The sequence below is a fragment of the Manis pentadactyla genome, chromosome 2 (genome assembly GCF_030020395.1).
Source record: "Manis pentadactyla isolate mManPen7 chromosome 2, mManPen7.hap1, whole genome shotgun sequence".
NCBI classification, from domain to species: Eukaryota; Metazoa; Chordata; class Mammalia; order Pholidota; family Manidae; genus Manis; species Manis pentadactyla.
In genome coordinates this window covers 41,626,413-41,639,510 of record NC_080020.1, presented here as the reverse complement: position 1 = coordinate 41,639,510, position 13,098 = coordinate 41,626,413, and the positions used below count along the sequence as shown (strand labels likewise).

Below are 13,098 nucleotides of genomic sequence, written 5' to 3'. Positions count from 1 at the left end.
TTTTTTGAGACCAGTTGTCATTAAAATCACCACTCATTGACGGGCCCTTCTAAGTCACCCAAAGGATTTCCCTCAGAATTGTGCCATTTCTTCTTCTTCTTTTTTATTTTTACATAGAGACTGAATTGAAACAAGATATAACAAGCATATTTCTGGGTGATCATAACACAACCTAGGTGGTGTCATGAAGCAGAAGAGGTGCAATGATTTCTCCAAATCCCAGAGAGTTTTATTGCCTTAATGTAGTTGACTCTCTATACAACAATGAAAAACCAGACGTGTATTTACTGGACACTGCAAAGGTGAGCATGGAATGTTATTATCACCCCATCAGTAAGCCTTGAAAGTGTTCAGAGTCTGAAAAACACCATCCTGGTTTATGTTCTAGTGTGAAGCCAATTCAGGTACCTGCTCAGTCCTGGATTTTCTATGACTTATTTCAACTATTTTGGTCCAGAGAGACTGTGATGTGATACTAATCAGTTGAAAAATGTGTGCCAAATATAGTATGTGATAATACTTAAGTGCACAAGTTGCATGGGTGTAATGATGAAATATTAACAGTAAACATTTATAGAGCTTTTATTACATGCCAGGTTCTTTAACATGGGTTATCTTATCCTCACAAGAACCCTAGGAGGTCAGTATTATTAATATCCTCAATTTTACAGATGAAGAGACTGAGGCTTATAGAGATTAGGAAATTCATCCAAGGGCATACATCTAGAAAGTGATAAACCCGGGTTTAAACCTAAGTCTCTCTCCCTCTCTCAATCTTTCTTTCTCTCTTGCTCTTCTAGATAAGAAAGTTTCAATACTAAACCATTTAGCCTACTTCAACATCTTGTTCTACCACTTTTATGCTATAAAACCTTAGATTTCGAAGTCCATGTCTTTTAATGTAGAAAATGGTGATGGTAATGGCATTTACTGCATAGACTGTTTTGAGGGTTATAGAGCAGAGGAGTTGACTTACAGTAAGTGCTATATATGATAATTATCCATTATCTGTACTTTAAGCAAAGCCATATGCCAAATTCAACTAGGAAGATCCAATGGCACAAACCTCTTTTGGATACTAATATATTTGGAACACATCAAAACTAACACACAGCTAAAAAGTCAATGAGTAATGCAAGGGTGTTAAGAGTAAATGGTCGACTGCACAGTATTAGTAATAATAACTAAAGGCTTTCTTTACCCTTACTTAACTTTCATGGTATTCCTAAAAGGCAGGTATTATTACCTCCTGTGTACACATTAAACTCAGGCCAGAGAGGTTATTTGTTTAAGGCCATACAATTGGCAAATGGCAGGAGCAGAATTATGACCCAGGCCAGCTCACTCTAAAGCCTACATTCTCGATACCATTGTGCACTACGACCACTGCTTCTACTGCCTTCAGGAACTCAGAGGTGGGGGGGGATCAGTGTGTATGTAGAGGAGAAAAATGTTATAGGAAGGAGGACGTGCTGACTGGGACCAATAGTGCATTTTCAGGAATTATAACACCTTATAATACGTTGTAGAAGAAATGCCAGATCATAAGCAACAAAGAAGGAACATATAAGGATAAACGCCATGAGGGAAGAAAATGGAATCCAATGTTGGAAATGCAAAGGGAAACTAGACAGGAAGGGCCTTACACGTTAAACTGAAGCTTCTGAGTCACCCTGACAAGTCATGGAAACTGAAAATCTTGAGTATGGCAGTGAGAAGATGACAGTGTCTTTGGAAACAATATACATGGCAGGAACATGCCAGATGGAGAAGTCACTTAGGAACTTTCTAAAGAAAACAAAAATGATGGACAAATAACTGAATACAGTGGTGAAAGAACTGAAAGATAAACACAGATGACCTACTAAAAATCAGGCTCCAAATTGGCTTACGAGGGCATCTGAGGGTAGAGTTGCATGTTACCTTCTTCTGATATTTGCATGAAATTTGTTATGTGGAGAGTGATCTCTATAGCACTGCTTTTCAACTGCAAAGTTCTTTAGAAATGCAAGGCATTCTTGCAATCATCCTTATTTTGTGCAATACCTATAGACACTTTCTTTTTAGCAGCTTATTCAAAATAATGTGGCTCTCTCTAAATGTAACTAGTAATTTAAGGTAATAAGGGTGGAGTTGAAACAAGGGTGAGCTCTCTATCTTGAAGAATCAAGGCTTTATATTTATAAAGATTGAGCAGGTTGTATCAAATATACATTTCTGATGATCTCGAGGTTGTTGGAAAAATGGTTGTCAGAATTATCATCTTTTTCCACGAGTGTAATATCAGGGGAATGCCAACATCCGGTCGCTACATTGATAATGGGACCCGACAAACTCTCTTTCAAAGGAAACTCATATAGTGAATTATCAGAGCCCAGATGAAATCCAGTTAATAGCTAAATTGCTGTTTTCTTTACTGTGTTGCCTTATCTCTTTTTAACAAGCCTTACTTACCAGGGTAATTGCACTGAATTCAATCCATTATCTATGGATTAATTCATTAGAGTGGTTTAAACTTTGGAAAAACGGATGGGTTTTAACAGTCCTCCCCTCAATTCCACAAATTGACACTGTAAAACAAGCCTGTGCCATTTTTATGGAGGCTCCAATTCATGAAATAAGAATCAATGAAGACATTTCCTTTCTTAGCCCTCATGTCATTGTTATGCTCCCTTGGTTGCATGGAAAGCCTTTGGGTAAAAGGAGGACAACTCTAATCAGAAAGAGAGTCATTGTCTTCAGAAAGCGTGAACAATGCATTTCTGGGCCAGTGCCCTTACCACTGTGACGGCCCCTCGTGTTACTGCCTTCGGGGACAAGCTACAGAACCAGAGAGTCATTGTCACTTAGGGGGCTGGTGTGGGGAAAGTGCCTTGAAACCCAGATGACTCTTTTCTGAAAGCAAAGTAAGGTTGCTTATCATGAGAGTGTCAATGATTTCCCTTTCTGTTGATGTCATTCTTCGCAAGTGACTTTAATTGGCAAATAGGTTTCATTAAATAAGGTGGTGCTTCCCAAACACTGTTCTAACTGGCTGTATCAGAATCACTGAGAGTTTCAAATACAATAACAATTCTCAGGGCTATATTCCCTAGAACTTAAGATTTAGTAGACCTGGGCTGGTGGCCAGGAATCTTCATTTTTAAAAAGCTTCAGGTGAGTCATATGCAAAAACCTCTGTTTGTAACCACTGACCTAGTCATGTTTCTGTTTGCTATTAAAAAACAGCCACTTAGGAAAATGAGGGAAGACTGGAAATTTTGTATGTATGACACCATAAACGGCTTTAATTTTATGAAACATACCAACCATTCTGGGAAGCCATTACAGAAACACAAAGCATTAAAGAAAAAATCATGCAATATTCTACAACCTGAGACAATTGTGTATACCTGGAAGAGTCTTGCCTCTTGGGAGGGCCTTCAGGTTACACTTTGAGACATGAAAAGAAAAAATACTGACAATCTATCCCAATTATTGGAATATGTGGGTATATAAAGGTTAGAAATTATAGGAGTAGGATGTGGTTGTTTTAAAATATGTTCACAAATTCTTTATGCTTCCTCCTTCCAAAGGCAGAGCCTAATCCCTCTCACCTTGAGTGGGGGCTGGACTCAGTGCCTCCCATTCAATGAACAGGATGTGACAGAAATAACAGTGTCCCATGGCTGGGTCATGAAAGAGAATCCTTCCTTTCTCTTCACTCTCCTGCTTTGGAGAAAAAAAAGCTACATGTCATGAGGACACTTAGGCACCCTGTGGAGGAACCCCAGCAGGGAAGAATGTGGACCTCCTGCCCATGGGCTCCCTAGGAACAGGTGCTCCCACCCCAGTAAAGCCTTCAGGTGGTGGAGTTGGGGCACACATCTTGACTGCAACCTCATGAGATGTCTTGAGCCAGAACTGCCTGATTAATTCCCTCATAAATTTTTGGTCCACAGAAACTACAAACATTATCGAGTGATTATTATTGTTTTAAGTTACTAAATTTTGGGGTAATTTGTTATACAGCAATAGATAACTGATACACCTGTGAAGACTTTCTTTGTCTAAGGCACATTTGTTTTTACATCTACCTTTATTTGTTCCTTATCTGAGAGACACAGACACATAAAAAATTATAACCCACACCCACACAGAGACACACACACACATCAGTAAACATTTCATAATTCATAAGCATTGTTCTAAGTGTAGTTACTAAAAAAAAAACTCGATAGGTAATGGTTAAATAATAAATTTTTTTTTAGGAGAGCAAGGTACAGGCTTTTATTTAGAAATAAAGTGAGAGGACAGAGCTCTCAGCTCATGCCAGGAGGGGACAAGAGAGTCCCTAAATAATAAAATTTTAATGACTTTGCTGAGGTGGTACATGATAATGAAACAGTTGAAATAAACATGGATGGAAAAATAAATCTGAATAGCGAGGTAGACTCAAATGAGGAAATGGTTCTTGTATTACACAAACCCACATCATAGCACAAGGTATTAAGCTGACTGGTAGTAACAGGCAGCTGCAGGAGGCAGTGCACAAGATCATCTTAGTTCTGGCTTTGCAAATTGTTATGAAGAGCAGTGGCTAGGACTAGAATGCAGGTGAAGAAGATGAGTGCCCAAAGTCTGAGCCCACACTCACCACAGAAAAGTAACATGAGAGTTCTTTGTTTTTGGTAAACCAGCCATGATTCGAGGCAGTTATTTGCTAAATGAGGCTGCAAGGAATAGAACACTGAAAAAATCAGCAGTTATGAGGTGAACAGTTCCTTAGTGAAATAGGATGGGTGTTAATGCAAGAAGCACCTTGTTTATAGCTCTCTATATTATGCTATGTATCTGCAGATAAACACTTCAGCTAAGTGCTTGGTAACAGGACTAGAGAATACATGTTGCTATTTCCAACAAATTTTCTTGTTATGAAGTCCTAAGCTAAAAACGCCATCAGCGATTGTTAAAGAAAAGTTCCTCACTCCCAAAGTCTTAAGTGACACAAATATCTGAGGTCCTGAACAGTCTTTTTAATTGGATGAGTAACTTGTTACATCAGGATTTTTTTTTCTTCAGGGAGGGTAAGAAGTAGTACATAAGTTATATGCTACATATTGGCAAATAAAACATAGAACCACCTAACTTAAATAATTATTGGAATCTCCCAAAGGATATACTTTATTTGGCTATAACTGGGGGAGGTGAGGAGGAAACAGCTGCTCCCTTTGCATCCTACGAAACAACACCCACACCCACACACACTTACACTACAACCAAAGCATGCACAGCCGACATCCAGCTTCCGTACCCAGCTCATACACACACAGCCAATCTACATACACAATCCCCAAAACGTAGCAGCTGCAGAAGCGGAAAAAAGATGGAGTTACTGCAAAGATAACACCTGAGCCGGTCTTGCCAGGCTTCCTGGTGAGGCCAATGCATGAAGCAGCCAGGTGCGAGGCAACTGTGGATTGTAGGGAGTGTGCTCATCCAACGGCATTCACATTCAATTTAAAAAAATCGCTGTGCTGGCTAAACAAAATCCTGCTGGCCACAATGTAGCCTGCAGACTGCCAGACTGTAATAATGTCGGGATTGCTGGCAAACACGGGGTTAAGGAGGAAATTAGAGTTGCACAGGCTAAATTGGCTTAGAAGTGCTGGAAGTAAATGTGAAGGAAGGTTAAAATTTTTTTTCATGTGTTTTTTGAAATAATAGGAAGAAACTGGACAAGCTGGGAAAAGGGGATTTAGTCATTCCCAGTAATTTTCTGCAGATACCATATCATTGAATAAAACAGGACAACAAAAATAATAAGAGATAAAACTAGATATTAGAAAGTGAAACAAATACAGTCTCCTTTTTTATCAGGGGAGAGAGGACTAGATTAAATGAACTACATTCAGTAGTTGCCTCTGGAACAAGAAACAGCAACCCTATTTCTTGGGCTAGAAGCCCCAAAGCAAATTTCACCCTTCTGACATCTTACAATGTCATTTTATTTTATTTTGGATAAGATTTTAAGAGAACTTTGTTTTAAAATGATCTGCCTATTTTTTTTGTCTTGTTTTAGCTGCCACAGTACAAATAATTGTATATTTTGTTAGGAAACAGCAAGAGAAATGGATGGTATCATATGCAGCTTTGACAAGACAGTGAAATAACAGAATATCATAAAACAGCAAACAAAACAAAACCCCTAAGGATGAAATGAAGGCATTTCCATCTTCCCAGCCTCCTTTCTGGCTGTTTGGATTGGAATACACAGACAGCACAGGTAGCTCTAACGCCATGTCCCTCCTCCCGGATGAGGGTCTGTCATTTTCATCCCTGGAATTGCTACTCTAAGTGATTGCCACATCTACCATGTTTGAGGGATTCTGAAAAACACAACGTACTTGAAGCAGGAACAATACTTTCTCAATTGAACCGCGTGGTATGGCTTAATTTGACTGCTCAATCTTTTTCTCTGCTATCTTTCTAAAACCAGAAAAGGGGCGAATAAAGGAGCCTATCACTTCACCAGGATTTGGGTAAAACTTGCCAAAGAAGTTTATTCTGAATCTCAACTCATTTTATCCAATTCTTCTTTTGCACAGTCGTTCAGTAAGGCAATATATGTCTTTAAGCTGCAGCATACTTTGTAGCACTCTGCTTTTACGCAGAGCATTCAGGCCTGAGCTCTCGGGTTTGCTGAGGTTTGCTGGCCCAGATTGCTCAAAGACGTTGTCCCTGGTCACATGTCTTCCTCAGCCAAGTTCAAGTTTACTTTTTGATAATAAAATCGAGTAAATGACATAGAACAAAAGTAGAAATAGAATTAGTTTTCCAATTCCACCCATTTTGCTTGAATTAATAAAGATAAATTGTAAGTATGTTAAAAATTGATGCACTTATGTAATCTTATTAAGATCCTGTATATAAAATAGTGTAAACACATGCAGCTGTCAGCAGGAATCTCTCATGAATATACACAAATATTAGCCTAAACAGTTTGCTTTGGAGATTCTTATAATGTAGTGAGAACTTCTTGAGAAAAAGGAAAAGGAGGTCAATCCTCAAATTTCCTGTGCAGAAGAACTGCTTGAGGAGCTTGTTGAAAATGAAGAATGAAAGTTGTTCCCCTCTCAGAAAGTCTTGATTTCTGAAGCCTGGTGTGAGGCCTTAGAACCTTCATCTTATATCAGCCCTACTAGGTAACTATGATGCAGGTGGGCCGTGATCACACATTGACCACACTTGGGTTCAGTTCAACCATGTCTGCTAATTGTGTACCAGGCCCTGTGCTGGGTGTCCAGGGATTCAGAAATGATGGAGGCAGAGCATTTACGCCATGAACTCAAAGTGCAGTGGTGGCGATGGCAGTTTACTTGCTCACATGACCTTTCCCCATTTCCATACCCATCAGGGGGAAGGGCTAGGGAATCTCTTATCCCCTTAGGAAGACGGCAGACCGTGGAGCAATAGTTCTGAATTAATATCCTTACCATGGTGTAGAAGGTTCCAAATGACCTGGCTCCTGCTTTCCTTTGCCCACATCTCCCACCATTGTCCGCACTCCACTGGTCTTCTCCCCTTAGGATCTTTGAGTTTCGCATACTTTTTTTCAGACCTCACCCGTGCTTATTTCAGTCGTTCAGGTCTCAACTCAAATGTCACCACCCCTGCACAGCTTTCTCTGACTACCCTCCAAAGGCATCCTCTTGTTTTATTTTCTTCACAGCAAGTATTATCTAAAATGGTCTTATTCATTCATTTATGTAATTATTCCCTGGTCCTCCCAGTAAAATGCACTGAGACCCTGTCTTACTTTTTCACATTGGAGGCCTTGCTCCTAGAACAATATCTAGCACACATAATGACTTGTTAAATATTTACTGAATGAACGAGGAAATGAGAGAGGAAATGAAAGTCTCAAGTCCTTTCCATCCTGTCTCTCATCTTACTTTGTGTGGCTGATACGAAGATCAGTCAAAAAATGGGTACATAAGGGGACTAAAAAATCAAAAGCATTCACGAATGCACAACATTCTCACACCATCATTCTTATTAATGACTCAGAGCCAGTTATAAATTGAGACATTATTTTTTCTATGAGGAGAAACCAAGGAATTATATATTTTTATTATCTAAGAGTCAGAGGAAGTGGGGGGTAGGGAAGACAAGAAAATAACCTGGGGCACGGAGGTAGACCAGAGCTCTAAATTTCTTCCAATATCAAAGATGAAGTAAAAAACATTTCTTCCCTCAAGACTGCTTCTCTTAAGAACTGAAAGAAGAGAGCAGGACAGGACTATAAGTATAGAGTGGCAGTTCTCTCATTTACAACTATATCAACATTTCAAGTGAGGCAAATCTGAATTCATATATGTCTTCAAAAGACACAGCTTTTCTATAAACAAATTTGAACTCCGTTCTTGAGAAAAAAAAGAAAAGCCCAAACATAAAGTTTCTATCAACATGTTTTGAGATACAGATTTAAATCCACAATAATAGCATTATTAAAAAGGTAGATACACTCTTTCAGCTTGCACCTAGTTAAAGGCGACATGGCGAAACGCACCAAGAAGGTCGGAATCGTCGGTAAATACGGGACTCGTTATGGTGCCTCCCTCAGGAAAATGGTGAAGAAAATCGAAATAAGCCAGCACGCCAAGTACACTTGCTCCTTTTGTGGCAAAACCAAAATGAAGAGACGAGCTGTGGGGATCTGGCACTGTGGTTCCTGCATGAAAACAGTAGCTGGTGGTGCCTGGACCTACAACACCACTTCTGCTGTCACAGTGAAGTCGGCCGTCAGAAGACTGAAGGAATTGAAAGGCCGGTAGAAGCACCACCTTTTGAAGCGTTGCTAGACAACAATGAATGGGTTAATTTATGTAACAACAACAACAAAAAAGGTAGATGCATATTTCCAATCTAGTCACAAAAAGCTGAAAAAGTAAAAGGACTGTGAAGAATTTTGGGCCCAAGAGTAATGTGCTTATTTCAAAAATATTTTTCAGTGAATTATAATCTAGAAGGAACTGAAAGCTACCACAGACATACTTGAGGCTGGCTTCTCAGGAACATATGAATTGCTCTGATTTCTCTAAGTGCTCCCCACAGCTGTGCCCTGTCCCCGTGGTTTAAACTGATTATCATTATTACAGAGACACTTCCCTAATTGCACATACCATCATCAGACCTAATAGCAGGTCTGAATTAGGCTGCAGCTGCTCAGGCTGCCCCTGCGCAACCAGCCACCCGGCCAACTGTTGACCTCTGAGAAGGTTAACAGGCATTTACTGACTCTTCACATTTAACACAACCCTACTTTTAAAATACATACATATATTCATTATTAATCACACTTCACTTCTAATCACCCCAAGGAGGTTTCCTCTAGTTCTGCAGGCACCACCTCCCCATCAGTATGGTCCATATTAGAGGAGGTGCAGAAGAATTGCTTGAGGAGTTCATGACTTGGCTTTTTGTCCACCACCAAGAAGCATCAGTCCTGCTCATTTTTGAAAAAACAGGAATTGAAGGGAAGGGCCTCGAAATGTCAGTGAAAGAAGCAGCAAAGTGGGAGCAACAGGTTGACCCGATACTTGAAGCCAACAAGAGCAAAGGTACAGAGTCACGGGCAATGGTTTTGCTGATTTTTATCTACTAAAAACATTACACTCTTTAAGAATATCTTTTATATTACTAGTAAGCTTTATACACACAATTTAACTTAATTCTCAGGACAACCGTGAGGGTGCTTGTGTCTCTATTCAATAGATAAGGAAACATAGACTCTGAACACCAAAGAACTCACTTAGACTTACAGAGCTGGTAAACAGTAGAAAGAGGGTCCCAGCTACACCAGCCTTGAACCAGAGCCCATGACTTTCATGCCCCCTACAATTCTATAACACCCTCTCCTAGGTCAATCTCACAGGTGATGAAACACGGTTCACAAACTTCTATGCCCTGTCTAAAGTCAGAATACGAATTTATGACAGAGGTTAGAACTCAGTGCACTTGGTAAGGAAAGATAAATTATTTATTTCAAAATGCAGAACAGAGTAGAATAAGGCAGCTACTTGCTTTGAGCTATATACAAGCTCTTTGACATTGTTACTGGTGACACAGTATTGACTTGTACAGTGTTGAAAAATAAAAACAAGTGGAACTACCTGCTGATTGATTTTGTAATATAAAAACAAAACTAAACTAAATTTATTTTCTGGGGTTTCCTGAAAAACTGGCAGATCCAGAACACTGGGCAGTATTGCTGTGTGGCTTCCTACTGGGATTAGAGTAGCAAGTACCCCTAGAAATGGGATGCATGTTCCCCAGCTTGCCCCAGGAATAACCACCCCTGCTTTTAAAAATGGGATACTCACTGCTCAAAGACTTTTCTTGTTCATTTATTCACCTGATCTGCCTAGCTCCCTCAAACAAATGAATTTTTAAAATTCCTAGAATAGATGTTCATTTTCCTTTCCTTTCTTTTCTTTCTTTTTTTGGCTAACAGACACCTTTATATAGGTTAAATTCGATTTAAATGAACTTCAGTGACATCAGTGTTGTATGGTGGGGGTAGAGATGGACAGTCTCTAGCTGAGCACAAGGTGGAAATATATTGCAAAAAGGCAGACTCCCAGCTCCACCTATCCAAGGGTGGGTGGCTGGGGAAACTGCTATGCTTCGCTATGGTTATAGCCCAGACAAAATGAACTCCTAAGTACAATAAGTAGCTTCCATTCCTCATAGACATTGAGTGAGTTCTGACATGCAGCTGAGTGACAGTCACCATGGCTGTACCCCAGAACTACCTTGGAATTTTAATAAAATGCCCATCCAGATAAACTAAATAAGTATATCTGGGAGAGGGTCTAGGAAGAGGTCCTCAAATGATCCTAATACATCTCCAGAGTTGATACCCACTTACCTTTTAAGAGCACGGGGGCATAGGTATGAAAGAGAGACCATATAAGGTCCTCTGAAGTCAGGCTTCTTAGGTTCAAGTCCCAGTCCTGCCACTCACAAGTCAATTATGGGTGACCTGGGCAAGTTATTTTATTAAACTCTAAGCCAGTAATGGAGCAAAATTAAAGTGAGAGAATGCATGCAAAATGCTTAGAATACTAATCGCTCAATAAATGATAACCATTATCACCACTGTATGTGCTGATGGCATTGATTCTCATTTGAGGGACAGGTAATTAGTGATAAATTTTGTCACAGTCCTTCTAAATTAGGTATCACTTCAAGACCTTCAATCCCAAACACAGCACCTCACCGAAGCAATGACAATTAGTGAGTGATCTCCGAATCTGGGCCCATCACAAAGTACTCAAAAGAACAGATGGCTCAGCAGGAGTGAGTCCTATCTTGCTAAGGTACAAAATTCACATGTGAACAAAATTAATTAACTTATCCCTTCATTCAGAGTATATACACAGCGTTCACTGTGCGGCAAGCACTGTGCTGGCATAGCAGGTCTTTGCGCACTTCACCATCCTTCCATGACTTATATGCCGTCCTATTGAAATATTCAACAACAAAGTGCATGGGGACATGATGTCCACAGCACAGAACTAACAAATGAAGAACAAAATCTGACACCAAACTGTTAGGCTCTGGGGCTAAGAAGGCCACTCAGATATGCACTGTAGGCTAAGGGGTATTAGAAGTGAGTGGACAGGAAATGCACACAGTGCAAACATAGGTGAAAGAAGAGAATTCTGAGTATTCAAAAGGCTGATGATACTTGAGTACTATTTATTAAAACAATATTAATGTAATACAGATCAAGGAGGGATCAATATTGCTGTAGCAGTTTAGGAGTTAATAGACCAAAACTACGCATTTTTTTAACTTTTTAATTTGAAATAATTTAAGACCTACAACAGGTTGCAAAAATAGTACAGAGAGTTCCCATGTGGCCTTCACCCAGTTTTCCCCAGTGATGGCATCTCACATAGCCAAAGCGCATTATCAAAACCAGGAAGTTGACACTGGCAAATTATTATTAAGTAAATCTTAGACCTTATTCAAATTTTACCAGTTTTTACATGCATTCATTTGTGTGTGTGCGTGTGTGTGTCTAACACTATGAAATTTTATGACATGACTATACAGTAATTTTAAAATGCAGAACAAATATGTAAGAAATAGCATTTCAAGGTGACATCCTTTAGAGGGGGAAATCCAACAATAAATTAAAACTAGGGCACCTACTGGAAAAATAAAACCAATCACTATAGTTTCCAACACAGCAGCTCTGCTCCAACTGAAGTTCAAAGCACTCCTTGCATAATATTTAGAAGATTATTTAGCAAAGCTTTAAACTCAGAGGTGCATTTGTATAGGCACGAGGAGATGATAGAGATAATGCAAAATGCAAAACCTGAGAATCATCCGGAGAGGTTTCCCACAGAACAAATGCTCAATGTAAGAAGGATTAGAAACCTACATTTTCAAATATTTCAGGTGTGGAAGTAAACTAAAGAAAGAAATGTACCTGGAGAAATGATCATCACATATACGCGCACATTGTTCTTTTTGTCTGAGTAAAGCAAAAGAAGAAAACAGTTACAGCTTCCCCATGTTTTTTAGTCATAGCAGAAAGAAACGTAGCCCTCCATCTCCTCCCTTCCTTCTTTCCCTTATTTCTTCAGAAATAATTTTGAAAATAACTGAAGATCTGATTTTCCCAATATCCTTACAGCCTTTGAAATGAATGCATACCCGCTCATAATTACAAGTAAGATACTTGCTATTTTGCATAAGTGGAATTTAAGAAATTAAAAACCAAAAGGGGGTTTTCAGAGACACAGCAGAATTGCCTTTTTAATAATAGATTTGGCTCCTCTAATCCATTCTTAATCTAATTAAGACAATGAAAAGCATTGGGCTGCCATCTCAGAAAATGGCAAGGATGCTGTAAACAGAGTGCAATAAAGTGATCCGTTCACACCCCATCAAATTTACTCACAGTCTGAATAACGGTTCTTATTTTCTGTGTTTCATTTTTACAAGTTAACAAATGTTTTCATTTGATTTCCACGGCTCCATCTTCAGATCAAGCACAGGTGGTGGGACTTCTAGTTCTGGGAAGCGTGTCATATCTGG

At 39.3% G+C, this 13,098-nt stretch overlaps 2 protein-coding genes across 5 annotated transcripts in view; one reads left to right on the top strand and one right to left on the bottom strand.

Moving 5' to 3' along the window:
- TENM2 (teneurin transmembrane protein 2) overlaps positions 1–13,098 on the bottom strand; it is a 1,165,071-nt gene that overhangs the window by 582,841 nt on the left and 569,132 nt on the right. The gene's annotated exons all lie outside the window — the stretch shown is intronic.
- LOC118912007 (60S ribosomal protein L37a) lies at positions 8,510–8,885 on the top strand. The gene has a single exon (XM_036884782.2). It carries the CDS (start codon positions 8,538–8,540, stop codon positions 8,814–8,816), a length of 279 nt encoding a protein of 92 aa, XP_036740677.2. The 5' UTR covers positions 8,510–8,537; the 3' UTR covers positions 8,817–8,885.